This window comes from Notolepis coatsorum (genome assembly GCF_963971535.1).
Source record: "Notolepis coatsorum genome assembly, chromosome: 16".
Taxonomy (NCBI): domain Eukaryota; kingdom Metazoa; phylum Chordata; class Actinopteri; order Aulopiformes; family Paralepididae; genus Notolepis; species Notolepis coatsorum.
Window position 1 is genome coordinate 45,875,387 of NC_140180.1, and position 17,335 is coordinate 45,892,721.

Sequence of the window (17,335 nt, forward strand, 5' to 3'; positions counted from 1 at the left end):
CCTTTAAATACTCCCGTTTTAATACTTGGAACGAGCAGCTCGTCAAGAACGGGAAAAGGCGGACAAAAGCACATGCACAGAAAGAAAACACACACAAATACGCACACGGACACGTACACTCACTCACACAGGCTTTCTAACACCACTCGTGATTTGACAAGTGAAGGAAAAAGGCTTACTGTGGATCTGTTACAGCCTTGTTGTGTGGACTTATAGGAGGAGGAGAAGTTTCCCCCAAAGACGCGCTCGGATCAGTCAGCGAGACGATGCCTTCCTCCTCCTGCTGCCCATTCTCACAAGCTGCTCACTGGATTTGGTGATTCTTCCATTTGTTTCTGCCAATTATTCAACGGGACTGGGAGAGATTGAGCCAGATAATGCTCCCACAACTCATAAGGATTCTATATGTCTTGTCTTTCTGCTTTTTCCAAGGAGGCTTTATCAGGTAGGTTACTGTACTTTTGGGGGGGGGGGGGGGGGGGGGGTGATACAATGCTGTCGTCTTGTTCTTTTTCCGCCACTTGTCAAGTTTCGCAACAGTATGGTAAAAGGATCCTGGCTGTAACATAATTTATAAGTATACTTTTCTACTTGGCCGATTGAAGGTTGGATAGATTTGTTTACAGGTTGATTTCGAATAGGACAATTCAAGAATAGCTTAGAGGAGCAACGGTTTTCTTACACACTTGACCCAAAATACAATTACAACGGCCCTACTTTTAATAAATTAAGAACCCGTTTGAATACGGCCATAAATTACGTGTATGGCTAATTGCAAATATATTTTCTGAACAAATATATTGTAGCAAGATAGCATTACCACACACAAAGTCCTCCTCACTCGATTGAAATCCTCCGTTTGTAAGTAACACTGGCAGGTGTCTCCTTGCTCAGACGCAGTGTTGACAGTCGTAGACCTGTGCGCACGGGTTAACTACTATATGGCAATAATCATGTAAGTTAGTTTATTTAATCGAATATCAACTCTTAGCATTAGACCAAAGCTCAAAGAAAACATTCTATTTCATTTTTGGGCCTGAACTACCTGTGGAACACTTTTCTTTTTAATTAGCATTATTCTTATTGTTTTTAGTATTGTTGTTATTATTGTTATTCTTCATTGGCCTAAACTCAAAATATAACATGTATAATAAATGCTTCCTGATGTTTCCAAAACGGGCAGGAAATATACACAACATGCCTGCAGTGTTCATTCATTATGGTGTGAAAACGGGGCCAAGCTACAATCACTGTTTACTCAATGTGTCTGGAGACAGACACAACATAACTGCCCCTCTCTCTCTCTTTATGAATCATCCTATTCCCTCTCTTCTGCCTCTCTCTTTCTCTCTCTCTCTCTCTCTCTCTCTCTCTCTCTCTTTGTGAATCATCCTTCTTTCTCTCTCTCTTTGTGAATCATCCTCTCTATTTGTGAATCACCCTGCCTTCTCTCTCTCTCTCTCTCTCTCTCTCTCTCTCTCTCTCTCTCTCTCACACACACACACTTTATATCTCCCTTCTTCCTGTCCCTTCACTCTCTCTATCTCCCTCTCACTTTCTCTCTTCATGAATACTTCTCTCTCTCTCTCTCTCTCTCTCTCTCTCTCTCTCTCTCTCTCTCTCTCTCTCTCTCTCTCTCTCTCTCTCTCTCTCTCTCTCTCTCTCTCTCTCTCTCTCTCTCTCTCTCTCTCTCTCTCTCTCTCTCTCTCTCTATCTGTAGCAGAAACTTTTTTTTTTTAATACAATGAACACTTTCCTTATTTCATGCCCCGTCGACCCCAGGTGTGAGCGGCAGGGAATTAGGATCTGCATAATCCTGGGGCGGAGTGGAGCCGCGGCTCTGAGCCTGGGGAGCAGTCAAGTGACAGGACCTCCTCAGAAACATCACATGCTCTCTACCAGCCACATAGGGACTAGGGAGAAGAGGTGGTGGAGGAGGAGAGAAAGGGGCATGAGGATACAGCAGGAAAATAGAAAATGGCCAAAATAGAGGCTATATAGCCCCTTAAACCCAGGGGAAGGCAGCAACAGGAAGACAGGGGAAGACAGCGACTGGCGAATGAAAATAAGGATATGTGCAGGAGAGAGAGAGAGAGAGAGAGAGAGAGAGAGAGAGAGAGAGAGGGAGAGAGAGAGAGAGAGAGAGAGAGAATTGGTGGTCGGCTACAATGAAGTGCTGGTGGGAGAGAGAAATCGTGATCTTGGAATGACATGCTTCCATCTGACATTTAGTAAAAAAGGACTTTGTCTAATGTAATGTTCCAAACAGGTCTTGTGTGTGTGGGTCGGTGTTCGATTTTTGTTCACTGAAGTTGGTAAAAAGAGGCACATTTAAACGGTTGTGTTTAGTTCACTGACGTTGGTAAAAAGAGGCACATTTAAACGGTTGTGTTTAGTTCACTGAAGTTGGTAAAAAAAAAGAGGCACATTTAAACGGTTGTGTTTAGTTTGGTCCAATGGGCTGTAAAAACCTTCAAAGCTCAATATCGCACAAAATCTAAGTACTCTGAGCCCAGATAGAACCTTTTATTTCAAGCTCAAGAAATGTGTGAAAGATACAGAGGGGGGGTGATTCATCTCGCTGGAGGGGGTAGAGGGAGAGAAGGGGGTGAGACAATGAGAAATGGTACAGAGACAGAGAGAGATGGGGGAAAGCACTGAGGAGAGAAGATGATAGGGGTAGAGTGACAGGGCGATGCAAGGTGCTACAGTATAGTAGGCTGGAGCGGTGTGAGGCATTTGGGACTGGATGAGAGAGAGAGTAAGATGGTGAAATTGGGTTGATGTTGGGTTGGTGGGTCCAGCTGCACTCGTGTTACTCTGTTTAGAGCATCTCAGGTGGTGCTGCATGTTATCTGCACACTTCTTTTTCTGTTAGCAAGCCATGTGGTGTGATCCTAGCCCTTCCAGCAGCTCTGTAATCCAGCTTGGAAGAGCAGTGTTCTTTATGAGCATTTATACAACTAATATGACTAATATTATTAGTTACATATGACTTATCTTGAAAAATGTATGGTTTTAATTTTGATGTGTTGGATAAAATCATATTTTCCCCCTCCGATTCCCAAGATTTGGGAGAATACATTTCTGAAGCCAAAGTGATTGTTCATTATTGTTCTGTGTGGTTTTTATTTTAAACAAAGTTCTGTGATATTACATTTTCTTAATTATGTTTTATAAAACCTTTTCAAATTTAGTATATATCGTGATATAACACATGTATACATTAATATGACATAACTGCAACACAGATAATCTGATACGCCAGGTTGTCCTGAAAAATTATATATCACTGGCTTAGACTCCCACTGGGTTGAACCATCTACATTACATGAAAATGTGAATTAAAGCAGGGTGTACCTCATAGGCGGCGGGTGAGCTTGACATTAGGGAAGGCTATTATTAGAATGGACCTAGCCCGGAGCGCGCAAAATTTAACTTTTTTTTTGGTTGCACGCAAATGATGCTGTCCAGGTTCTGATTTCATATACACACACACACTACTAGGCTACTACAGCGAGCCCCACTCATTTCATATAGTGCAAATTAAGTGTTCAAATGAAGGCATCCAATAATATATTAACCATTGTCTTACCTTAATGCAGATAAATGTGACGTTTTTTCTTGGTGAGAAAGACCGTTCACAACTTGAATCACAAGTTGCAATGAAGGGAACGTTTTTCGTAATTTAGATCTCATCATGCTTTGAAAACAATGTACATACAGTAGCTCTAAAAAGTTTCCACGATTTGATGAACTCGGACTCTCATCATGTCCTCTTAGAGCAAGCCCTTGTTTGCCAAGATAAAACAACATACAGCCTCGGGTGATCGGTAGTTATGCCCAGGGCCAGCCCGGTGCAGCTTCTAAATTACTTTGTTTATGCCTTGGAAAAATAACGTATAACCATTTTGTTTTTTGAAATTTGACTCAAAATAGTGCGCTGGTGTTCGCTACAAAGCGATCGGCGGGCTGAAATTCGGAACGCACTCGCAGATGTTTGCTTTACTCGGCCTGCGGGATCAGGATGATCATGTGAATGATGTGATTGGTACATTATTTAACCTGAGCCTATGTGTGATTGGTTACTGCCTGTACCTGGAATGTTAAACGCTGCCACCGATTGACACCTTCGTCGTTGACACCTCGGCCAGCCGGCTGCAGCACAAGACCGACCGCCAAGACCGACCGCCAAGAACCTTGGTGTTGTCCTCGACGACCAGTTGAACTTCTCTGCTCACATCGCAGCGACAACCAGAACCTGCCGATTCCTCCTGAGCAACGTCAGAAGGATACGCCCCTTCCTGACAAAAGAAGCCACCCAACTCCTCGTCCAATCAACAGTCATCTCCCGCCTCGACTACTGCAACGCACTGCTCGCTGGCCTCCCGGCCACTGCCACTAAGCCTCTTCAACTCATTCAGAACGCAGCGGCCCGCCTGATCTCAAACCTACCGAAGTCGGCCCATGTCACCCCACTTCTTAGGGACCTGCACTGGCTCCCCATTGCTGCATGAATCCGCTTCAAGGCCCTTGACCTAGCATACCGTGCGGCAAAGGGAACTGCTCCCGCCTACCTCCGGTCAATGGTCTCTAACTACACACCCTCAAGACCCCTACGCTCTGCATCTTCTGGCCGCCTCAGACCTACTCCTATCCAAGCTCCGGGAGGGTCATCAAAGAGAAGTCGCCTATTCTCAGTCCTTGCCCCACAATGGTGGAATGAACTACCCACCCCAGTTAGGACAGCCGAAACACGTCCAATCTTTCGCCGTCGACTAAAGACTCACTTCTTCAACCATTATCTGAATTAAAAAAAAAAAAAAAAAAATCTAACCCTAACTAACCATACTGTCATGCACTTGTCCTAATAAACTAACCTACACTGTAGCACTCAACACTTTGATGAACATTGTTACTCAGCTGATAGAGTTGTGCTCTTCCTGATGGCTTGTCGTACAGAACTTGTAAGTCGCTTTGGATAAAAGCGTCAGCTAAATGACTAAATGTAAATGTAAATGTAAATGTAAGACACACACAATAGCCAGCAGCCTGCGCATATATTATATACATTTCAAGATTCCCATCATAACGATTTGGGTAAGGCATAGCCTCGCCTAGCCTATACCCGCCGCCTATGGTGTACCTGCTTTCATTTTCAACCTGACACACGCATACACAGAATGAGGGAGAGTCACTGTGGAGGGACAGCATGGTAGAGACTTGATGAGAAAGAACTTGTATCGAAGGGCCAAGGGGTGGATGATAGGACAATCTCGGATCTGTATCAGGTTAGTTAGAATTTTGTTGTGATATGCATTCACAGGGAGATTGTGATATATTCGTGCACAATACACGCTTAATTTATATTCATAACTTTTACTATAACCACTCTTGACACTCCTGATATGGATACATTTACTTATGTTTAATAAGATAAAATAAGAAATGATAAAAAAAGGTCTAGGTCTATACTAAAGGCTGCAAATGGACTAGGGTATTGTTACTAGTTGGTTTGTACTGTTCAATAACATGCAAAATAGCCATAGAAAAGCAAAGTGAAAAATCATGAATCAGAAATATTGTAATTTTTTTTGCCCACATCGCCTTGGCCCTAGTGTCAAGAACATGCTTTCACATTAACTCATTGGACGCCACGGACTTGAGCATCTTTTGTTCCTACCACGCCAACGCTCTAAAACAGTGGTTCTCAACCTGTGGTACGCGTACCACTAGTGGTACTTGGTGGTACTGCTGGTGGTACTTTGTGCAGTCAGGCCACTGAACTTAGAAGCAGGCCAGGCCAGTGTTTCTAGTTGCGGTGGCGCGATAGTTAGATAACCTAGGTGGGGAACAACCAGGAGATCACTGTGACAGAGAGTATTGCAGTCTAAACAGTCATACATCTTTTATTCAACTTCAGCCCTGATCATAACCATTTTTATTTTTAGATTTTTTTGTAATGTCAAAAGTGATATTCACATTCGGGTGATGCCATTTCAAATGCGTGATAAAGTTCGCAATAAAGTTGAACAATGCCGGCACGTAGCCCCTTTCGTGACTGTGATGCAAGGCACTTTATCACGCATTTGAAACGGCTTTTTCACCCGAATGTGAATATCACTGGTACAAGGAAGAAACAGACCCTAGTGCAAACCCAGCTCCCTGTGGCATTCAAGCAGCATCTTGCTATTAATTCAGACCAGGCCAAAGCAATAACAAATGCCATAGGTGTTTTTATAGCAGCAGATCTGCGACCATACTCCGTTGTCGAGAACACAGGGTTTAAGCACATAGAGCATAGAGAGTAATAGAGCCCCGCTACCTAGTTCCCTCTTGTCCGTATTTCAGCCAGCAAGTCATACCAGCTCTGTATAAACAAGCACACGCTACAGTTGTCCACGACTTAACCAAGGCATCTGCTATATAATAATCTTCAGATTTACTTTAAGTGTTATTAGTAGGTTACAGCAGTAAGCCTTAGTTTGCTCAGTAAATTATGGCCAATTCGTTTTATATTGTTTAATACAGTTAAATAAATAAATAGATAAATGAAAAGCAATTTTTTGTTTTGTATTTATCCCCCCCCCCCCCCCCCCCCGTACCGAAAATCATACCGAACCGTGACCTCAAAACCGAGGTACGTACCGAACCGTGGATTTTGTGTACCGTTACACCCCTTCCTGACAGGGAGCGACGCGAGCGAGCGTGATTGCGAAAATGATTAAAATGTATTCGTTTCAATCAGACTATCCTGACCTGCCGCGAGCAACAGCGAACTGAGCAGCGATGTCGTTCCCCCCTCAAATATTCGCTCGCTGTGTCTCTAGTTGAGCGATTACGCGGCCGAGTCCCGCCCCTAAACACTTTTTATTGGTCAAGAATCGCAGCCCCCCCCCCCCCCCCGTGTGCTTCCAGGTAACACACACACAGACACACTCGGACACGCGCCGCCTCATATCAGGACAGTGTCTCGCGCGATTTCGTCTCTAGTTTGCTCGCTCGATCCCTGTCAGGAACCGGTGTTACACCCCTACTAGCCTGTAATAATCCCCCCCAGAAAAATTTACTTTGTATTTGATATATTGAAAATATTTTACTTTTTGTGTGTTTTTTTAACAATAATTTGTGATGCTATCACACAAACTGGCATTTAAAGGGTTACAATTCAAAAATGTATTGAATATGTGTTTTTTTTGGGTTTTTTTTTTCAATAATTTGTGATGCCCATCACAAACACTGGCATTTAAAGGGTACATTTAAAAAAATTCCTGCACCAGAATGCAGGAAATTAAGTCTTTGTTAAAAAATAATTCCTGGTGGGGGACCCCCACTTAGAAAGTGGCCTGACTGGGGCTATATTTCACACTATATTTCCCAGCCTGAATTATTTCCCCAGTCCGGCCCTGCGAGAGAGAGAGAGAGAGAGTTAAAGGCCAACTTGCAGGTTGTATTTTTGTTCAATAAACAATGTGGACTAGGCCAACGGTGACTTTCATGAAGAAGGACAATTTTATTATTGAAATTGACCTAGTTTTAGCGTTTTTATGAAAAATGTTGTCTGCCCAACACAATCACCACGCACGTGGATATTTTAATCAATGGTTCATAACGTGCGCGTGTAATCGAAATGATGTCGTCACATCAGGTGCAGGGCACCAGGGGGCTCTGAGAGTCACACACAGCTAGTGGCGGGCGGAGAGCCTTGCTGCTACTGGCCGAGGGGTGATGGGTGGGAATGTATCTGTTTCACCTAACAACGCTGTTGCTCCGTGATCATGGCCGTCCATCTCTGGGGCTAGCCATTGTTTGTGGAAGCCACGGCCACGTTGCCATATTTGTAGTGGTGTGGATCATTGTGTCGTTGTGCATGTTGTGTGTGCAGCGCTTGGTGGCTATTGTGCTGGCAACATGCTCCGACGTCTGGCTTGTTGGCCGGCATGAAGCTAACGTAGCTTAGCTTGGTGGCTATTGTGCTAACATGCTTCGACGTCTGGCTTGTTGGCCGGCATGAAGCTAACGTAGCTTAGCTTGGTGGCTATTGTGCTAACATGCTCCGACGTCTAGCTTGTTGGCCGGCATGGGTGCCCGATTTGGAGTGGTTCTCTCCTCTTTGTGTACCTTTGTCCCCACGGGTATTCTGCCGGGGAGCTTATGGACACGACAATAGTAGTAGTTATAAGGTGTTTGATCATTGTGTCGTTGTACATATTGTGTATACAGCGTTAGAAGCTAACGTGGCTTAGCTTGGTAGCTATTGTGCTGACAACATGCTGCGACGTCCAGTCTGGCTACCACAATAGCTATGAGCTAACTAACGTTACAAGATCAAGCACCTTATAACTACTGCTATTGTCGTGTCCATGCGTTCCCTGGCAGAGTACTTGTGGGGACGGGGGTGTGCAGAAAGGAGAGAGCCGTTATGAATCGGGCATTCGTGCCGGCTGGCAGGCTAGACGTCGGAGCATGTTGTTGGCACGGTGGCTGCCGGGCTGGGCTGCGTTGGCTTCTGGCGCTGTGTGCACAGTGTGTACAACGACACAGTGATTTGCATTGTTGCAGATATGGTGGCGTGGTTGTGGCTTTTGCAGGTGGTGGTTGGCTTTGGAGATGGATGGCTATGATCATGGAGATTGATTGATTGATTGAAAAGTTTATTAACAGATTGCAGAATGGGTACAGTACAGTACATCTCAATACATACAATTGTTAAGAGGATGCAGACCTGAGAAAGACTTTCGTCTTGTTTCCATCAGGGTCCCCCATTTTCAATTCATCATATGACACACATGACATACAGATAGACAGTACTGCTACATCTATACATTTATGACATACCAGATTTTCAAATACAGTACTGTTTGTGATACTAAAAAAATCCAGAAGAAGAGTATATACATTTGACATAGAAACTGTGGAGCAATGGTGTTGGGTGGAACGGATACATTTTCATTCGTCACTCTTCGGCTGGTGGTGGCGGGGCTCTCTGCCTGCCACTGGCTGTGTGTGACTCTCAGAGCCCTGCACCTGAAGTGACGTCACGGCCCTGCTAGCGTCTGATAAGCTTTTAGATTTGCTCGTGCATGTGATTCGTGCATGGACCTTTTTAACCCTTTCTGAGTGGCATTTCCGGCGTCAAATGGAAATAAATAAATAATTAAATTAGATACCAATGATGTAAACTACCCATAATTGCAGAGTAGGGTTTAACCTGCAAGTTGGCCTTTAAGTACATTTGCTGAAATACTTTTTTTTTTTTTTTTTTTTTTTTTTATCTTTTTCCCCCTCCTTTTTCCTCCGATTTTCTCCCATCCCAATGTTAGTCGTTATGCCAATTCCCAATCCCCTTCCTGGTCGCTGCGCACTTACCCCCCACAGTCGGTCTGGGAGAGTGGAGGCTATCACGTGCTTCCTCCGACACACGTCTAGCCAATCAACCGCTTCTTTTCACCTGGCAGCGCGGACTCTCACTGAGAGGGTGTAACGTGTGGAAGGATCACACTACCCCCCTTAGATCCTATCCGCGCTGAGCAGGCGCCCCGACCGAACTGTAGGAGTCGCTGTTTACAACGACCCGGACCCACCCCGCCAGCTTTTCCCTCTAATACAGCCAATTGTATTAGTGTGAACGGCCAGCCAAGCTGGTGACAACGCCGGAGCTGTGAGCTGGATTCGAACAGGCGAATCCAGCCACTCCGGTGTTGGTGACAAACGCAATCTCCGCTACGCCACCTGACCGCTTGGAAATACAGTTGTTCTTAATTTTCTCACTTGCTATGTGAGAATGTTAGTTATTATGTTCTCAATGCCCCTTGCATTGTATGAGTTGTGTGGAAGAGTTTGCTAGTTCTAGTGCTACCCCTTTGTACATTGTGGCTGTGTCTGACAAAAGTTAACAATAAATAATACTATTAGGAATACATTTTCCTCTTGCGTGAACTGTGCATAGCTGAATAGACTGTATTTTAACGTCGGTCATATGGTGGTACTTGGAGAGCCAGCTACGTTCTCAGGTGGTACTTGGTGTAAAAAGGTTGAGAACCACTGCTCTAAAAGATAGGAATAAGTGGCTGTGTTTGCAAGGCTATATTTATATTCTATATTATAGCTATGGATATAATACTATGGCCCATTTGACATGAATTATCTATCGTTCAATATGTGAAAAAGAATAAATCTTTCCATCCATACGTTTGCGTTGCGATCGATGTGAAATCATGGTTGGATCAAAGCAGGATTGATATAATTTAGACCTTACCTTCACTATGAGGTACCCCAAAAAGAATATTCTAATTGTCTGAACGCGAGTCCTAGTATTGGTGTCCATCGTGTCGCCAACATAATCCACCACAACAGATGCATTGGAGGCATTTGACGCTTCTCAATGCGATCGGGATAACCGCTCCACTCGCCTGACAAAGAAAACTGCACCCGGAGACATTTGAACATTACACAGGCCAAGATATAAGGTTTCAAAGGGTGCTCGATACTGCCACCTGGGAGGATGCGGCCGGTATTGCACTTTGGCGATCTCAGGATGATTCCCCATGTTAACCCCGAGTCTGTGTGCCTGTAATGAATAGAAATATCGAATAAAAGAAATAACGATGAAAACCCGACTATACTCGGGTCTGGCGCTGAACGGTCGGCGAGATAACCCGACTATCCTCGGGTCTGGCGCTGATTGAGTTAAGAGAGAGAGGGAGCATTAGACTAGTCTGTTTTTATTTTATTTCACTGTCTAAGTTCAAACTCCATGTGGTTGCTTAATAAGGCTGGCCTTCTGACTGGCGTCTCGGCTTCGTTTCCCCCCCTTGAAGGGCCTTTTAGGTGGTAATTTTCCTTCCAGACCGAACCTTCTTTTAGTGAATTTTGGTTATTTGAGGCTTTTAGATTGACATTCACCCTTCTTCCAGGGATAGAAGTACAAACTGAAGAAGCTTCTTTTTCAAGGTTTGCTCATCAATAATGAGCTGTTTATCGCTGGCTTATCAATACAGATTTCAGCTAAACAATGTGGCACATGCTGGTTCCACCAGCAGCAGAGAGAGGCTCACTGAGGGTATGCAAAGTGTACGCCTTTCAGCTTGTCTAATGTGTACCTGTGCTACTGCAAGGAAGCTGGGGAAATATCACATTTGAAGTGCAGAAAATAACGCTGGGGGTGAAAGCGAGTGAATTGCGCTGAGGATCCCAGTTCTCTGCGCCTCCGATCAGGCAGCTTCTGAGCTGAGTCACACAACTGAGAGCATTAAAAGATACCTCCCATAATTCAAAGCTTTATAGCGTTCATACTAGCTGTTAGGTGGGGGGAGGGGCACTGCTATATCGGACTGGGCAAAATTATGTGCTTTTAAAGGTCCCCTTTTTTTCTACAGTTACCTCCTCTTGGAGGCATGACTTTGACTAGGCCTGACTATACACTATATACAGAACCTGTCACCAGGGCACCCTTTCCACATTATTTCACTGAAGGGGGGAGCTTCTCTGTACTTCCTTCAATTCTGAGCTGGCTGTGTGATGCAAATAATCCTGGGAACCTATTATGGTCACTATTGCCCAGCTGGCCATACTGTCATCCAGGAAATGCTAACTGTCTGCTAACGTAAAATGCTGACGTGAAACTCGTATTATAAGTTGATACATCTATGCACAAAAACTAGGGATGTCCGATATTATCGGCCTACCGATATTATCGGCCGATATTGGCATTCAAATGTAATATCGGAAATTATCGGTATCGGTTTTTACATTTATTTAACCTTTATTTACCGGGCCAGGCAAGCAAGTAAGAACAAATTCTTATTTTATTTATTGTCAAAAGTATGCATAATGTTGTGTTAATTCCACGACAAGAGATATGTAATGTTAATGACCTGAAATTATTTTAAAACAAATTGGGGGGGAAACCCCGCATATATCGGTATTGGTTGATATCGGTATCGGAAATTAAGAGTTGGACAATATCGGTATATCGGATATTGGTAAAAAAGCTAATATCGAACATCCCTAACAAAAACAATAACTATTTTCAGCAAATCTCTTAGTTATAACAAGATTGTGTAAGCTAAGAAGTGTTGTGTTTGGGTGAAACAAATCTTTGGTGAACCGTTTAGGTGGAAAAAGATTAATCTAACCGGCTTGTGGGGAAGACGTCACAGGAACACATGAGGGGGGAAGGGGCCGGGGCTTCATAGATCCTTGCATCCTCAATGAGGGCAAAGTTGTAGGGATGCTGCTGAAGTTTATTAAAAATGTTTGGTGGAAGAACCAAACCAAACTAATTGTTATTCAATACACAACATTTTTAAAGTGTTAAAAGCATTTGAAAAGTGAAGGGGCTCTTTACTGTTCCATTTTAATTGAAAATATCAAAAGGGTGTGCTTATCATCTCAACTAAGTCCTAACTGTTCTAACAGCCCAAACACGTTTTTTGGTCATTCCGGGATGGTGTAAACAAGCAACGATCCAACTTTAGACTTCAAAAGCTCAGTCCTCCGAGAAAAGGACACAAACTTCTCATGATAGCTTTCAATTAAATTCGGATGGTAGTTCTGTCTGGTACAAAAACATCCCTAACAACAAAGGACTGTCTGGAGGCTAGTAAATAGTAGGGACTCCCAAAGAGTGCACCTTCATTTCAAATTAATAAAGGTTCAAGACATTTCGACTGCAAAGTTGAATCCATGGATTGGCCATGGGAAAATCTGGGTGGGGGGAAATTAATAAGAAACATTCCCTGAACAATTACTGAGTAAGTGCCTTTGAACTAGGCGCTGAATCCACAACTATTCCAATGGAGCTGCTCACAAGACTGCAGTAGTACTGGACAGCTCTCAGGGGTGTGTTTGTGTGTGTGTGTGTGTCTGTGTGTGTGTGTGTGTGTGTGTGTGTGTGTGTGTGTGTGTGTGTGTGTGTGTGTGTGTGTGTGTGTGTGTGTGTGTGTGTGTGTGTGTGTGTGTGTGTGTGTGTGTGTGTGTGTGTGTGTGTGTGTGTGTGTGTGTGTGTGTGTGTGTGTGTGTGTGTGTGTGTGTGTGTGTGTGTGTGCGCGTGCGCGTGCGCGTGCGTGCATGCGTGTGTGTGTGATTGCAATTACTTCCCCAGGCAGTTGCTGTGACTTAGAATGTGTTCTTATTTAGTTACTTGGTTATCAATTAAGTGTAGCCGAGTCAACATTTCGGCCATATTAAGTCTGCCATAGCTCTTTCCAAGAAGCAGGAAATAATTCACAGGCCGGTAAGGAGAGAGGACCAGGGAGGTGGGGCTGATGGACACAGGAGAGAAGGGGTGTTCATGTGAGTTAAGTTGGAGATGATGGAGTGGAACAGATGGTTTCCTCTCCGCCGCCAGCACTGCCTATACAGGCTCACGCAAGGAATGCAAAGAAAATGGATTCAACCAATTAATTCTCCACAAAAGACGAAAAAAAGGAATTATCGTTTCTCCATTGATCATTTTTTAATTATACGTAATGAGAATACATAAAGTGGATGATTTAAGCTAGGGCTGCCCCCTCTTATCCAGCAAGTGTTTCAATATCCGTTAGCCTTTTATTGGCCATCGGGACTATTGCATAACCTTTGCAAAAATTATATAGACACTATAATCTCCATATGTCAGACCAATTAAGTACATTGGAATTTACATTTGTGTTGAATGAAAGGGCAGCTTGTGGCAGGTTGTAACACTGTATCGTCTGGCCTGCACTCCGCTCAGTCAGATGCCTGCATGGTAGTCCAGTAGTGCTTCTACATTTCTTCCTTGCTCATTGAGATATTTCCTGAAGAATGAAAAGCACGAAAAGCACGCATGTAAATGGAAAGAGGTCCTTCTGCATGGTTGCATGTAGGAAATCCAATTTTACAGTTTTTATTGTTTAGAATTGTTTAGTTTTTAGTTTAGTTTTTCTTTATTTATTATAATTTTTTAATCCTCTTTTTCTTCGCCTGATTTTCTGTGCTTTTCCTCCCATCCCAATTTAGTCATTATGCCAATTCCCCCTCCCCTACCTGGTCGTTGTGCGCATGTTCCCCCTACTGGCCGGTCAAGGGAGCCCTGAGGTCTACCACATGCTTCCTCCGACACATGCGGAGACAGCCAGCGGCTCTCTTTTCACCTGACAGCGTGGACTCTCATTGGTGAAGTGTAACGCGTGGGAGGTCACACTGCCTTCACCACTTCCTGTCTTTTGCTGTGCAGGCGCCCTGACCTGACCTGTAGGAGTCGCTGTCCACAACGCCAGATTACCACCCCATCGACTTCCCTCCCGCTAACTCAGCCAAACGAGTTAGTATGACGGCTGGCCCAAGCCGGAGGCAATGCTGACACCCGGATTCGAGACCGGAGTGTCTCGCATTGGTGACGAGCGCAATCTCCGCTGTACCACCCAGCCGCCTAGTTTTTATTTTTTAATGATATGGTATTTGTCAGGGACAAGTTTTAAGAAGTTGAGAATAGGTCAAATAAATGGTAAATGGCTGCATTTATATAGCGCTTTTAAGTGCTTTACAATTTGTTCCTCACATTTGACCCATTCACTCACACATTCACACACTGACGGCGGAGGCAACCATAAGGTGCCAACCTGCTCATCAGGAGCAATTAGGGGTTAAGTGTCTTGCTCAAGGACACTTCGACAAGTTCGACACGCTGCCCGGGAGGAGCGGGAATCGAACTGGGAACCTCCAGATTACCAGACGACTGCTCTACCTCCCAAGCCACTGTCGCGCTCGATATTGTGTACAAACATCACGTCATGTAGACGTCCCAGTCTCAATGAACATCTGCCCAATGCTTCCTCACAATTTTACCAAATTGACAACGACTAAAACTGTATATTTTTATATATAGTTCGTTTAGGAAGTACACAATAGTATAGTTTCATGTAGTTTCCCCCCCTAAAGTCTAGTTCCTATTTTTATTTTAATGAAAAGAAAACGTTTCACACTTAGTTTTAGTTTAGTTTTAGTTAACTTAACTATAATAATTTTAGCTGTGAAGCCAGACAAAGATTCCTCTGCTGCACTGATTTTGGACAAAACAAACCACCTTTTCTTCCCTCTATCAATATTTGTCAGGTTATCTGAACAAACGGCTTTTCAACAGGGGGGATGATGAGCGCACATAATCAGGCACACACAGTTGGAGACAAAACACTGACCATAAAAAAAGGATGCTCTGACACAAATGGGTCCAGTGCTTGAGTGGGCATTAGATTTGCGTGTGAATATACGGTGACAGCTTAGTGATGGTCTCTCCAGCCGAGAGCCGGTGTTCTCACGGCTGGCCTGACACCTCACACTGAGGAGACGTGACTGATGGCGCTCGGCCCATTTCACCCAACACCCCCGATGACCTTTTCCTGTCTATATACCTGATGAAATGGAATGCTATCAGAACACACATGTGATTTTTCCACAGAGATTGAGTTTTTTTTTCAATTCATTATATGCAAATACACCAATCTTCTGTAGTCAAAAATGCCTCCGTACAAGGTTAGAAATTCTTATTTCAGTTGAGTTGTACAGCCCTACACTTTACAAACCCGATGTTTCCTGGAAGAGAAGTGGGTTTTTCCTCCATCCGCCCACTTACATTTACATGTGTGTGTGTGTGTGTGGGGGGGGGGGGTTAAGAATGACATTTCTCCACTGCCAGCTGAAATAAAATAAAAACTCCAAGCCACTGAATACTGTAATAAGAGCATCATGAAGTGTAACTGATGCGGATGAGCTCAGTGTAAACTTTTAATCTCAGCCAACGCTCCTATTAATCAGACGGCACTCGGCTGGAACTTGGGCCATCAGTATGCTGCATTATCCAGCGGTCATGCCTCGCAGGTGGCAGACCATGCATTTCCAACTGGATCAAATCAAATGTGTTTCTTTTTACATCACCCGCCCCGTGCGGATCGCGGGGAGTTTAGCGCATTTTATCACCACATTCCTACAAATGTTGCCCTGTGTCTATTGAGGATGTTGCCCTGTGTCTATTGAGCCGCTCTGCAAATTGACTTAATCTGAGCCGGACAGTGAGCAAGGCAGGGAGAGAGATGGAGATGTGGTCCGTTTGCTCATGCAAAGTCTTATCTCGCTACACAGTGAGAAATGGAGTAATAAGGCGAGACCATTTCAAATCCACATTAAATGAGACACTACGACCCATCATATGGCCAAAATCTATATTGGTTATGAGACAATCGCACAAAGATCCTGACTTGTATTAAGCTTCCTATATCCAATGCGTTGGCAAGTACTAACTACTTCAATGAATCCCTGCTCTCCCTCTCTGGCCCCGGCTAGATTGAAATGGCCACTTATTGACTGTAACAGCACTTTGGCTGTAGGGGTTCATCGCTGTAGGTCATTATGTTGTCTCCAATAAGAAACATGAAGTGGGCCCCATTACAAAGCCCTCCATCATGTCATTAAGTCCCACCATACAGATCATTGCCATTAGGCTTCATTCCGAGAGAAAGGGGGGGGGGGGGGGGGGGGCAGGCAAAGCCTCCACACACGAACAAAAAGAACAAGCTGGTGAGAGAGTCAAACTGACGGAACACTCTGGAGCTGAGTCAACATCTCATTAAGGGAACACCATTTAGATTTACCGTAGTGCAATTACCCTGTAATCACAAAGAAAATGTAATTAATCACCAGAATATTACCGGCTTAATGCCAGTGATGGTGGCACTAAATGCTAAATGAGAGACTAAAGTTTTAACCCAACGCATCACCTGCCATTACTATGGCTGCTTTGTAACAATAGGATACTGCTCGTTATAACTATTTTGTTAAAACAAAACAAAAGTAATAAAAGGAAAATGCTGTTTGTTGTACAGTAGACAGCCAGGCAGTCTAATACGGTACAGTAGAGAGTCAGAAACCTGTAAATAGGTTGAAAGGACACAGGAAAGATAAATACATGATTCAAGTCAAAGTTTGAGTTTAATACTGAATGGTATTTAAACATTCTCGGGGGTGGGGGTGACAACAGGCTTAAGTTGGCCAAGAGGGGCGGCTAGGTGGTGTAGTGGGCAAGGTGCTCGCCATCAACGCTGGAGACGCTGGGTTCAAATCCAGCTCTCGGCGTTGCTATCAGCTTGGCTGGTCGTTCACACTAACACAATTGGCAGTGTTAGGGGTGGGAAAGCTGATGGGTGGGTCCTGGGTGTTGTGGACAGCGACCCCTACAGTTCGGTCGGACCTTCCACACGTTACACTCTCCCGGTGAGAATCTGCGCTGCCAGGCTGGCTGCCAGCTGGCTGCACATGCGTCGGAGGAAAGCATGTGACAGTCTCCGGCCTCCCGGACCAACAGTAGGGGGGAGTGCGC

At 44.3% G+C, this 17,335-nt stretch overlaps 1 protein-coding gene across 1 annotated transcript in view; it reads left to right on the plus strand.

Annotated features, from left to right (window-relative positions):
- Positions 1-373: 373 nt before the first annotated feature.
- Positions 374-17,335, plus strand: part of glra4a (glycine receptor, alpha 4a) — a gene marked incomplete at its 3' end in the record, with an annotated part of 112,742 nt that continues 95,780 nt past the window's right edge. Inside the window, exon 1 of the mRNA XM_084332192.1 lies at positions 374-445. Coding sequence (XP_084188318.1) covers positions 378-445 — 68 coding nt within the window. The 5' untranslated portion in view covers positions 374-377. The remainder of the gene's footprint in view (positions 446-17,335) is intronic.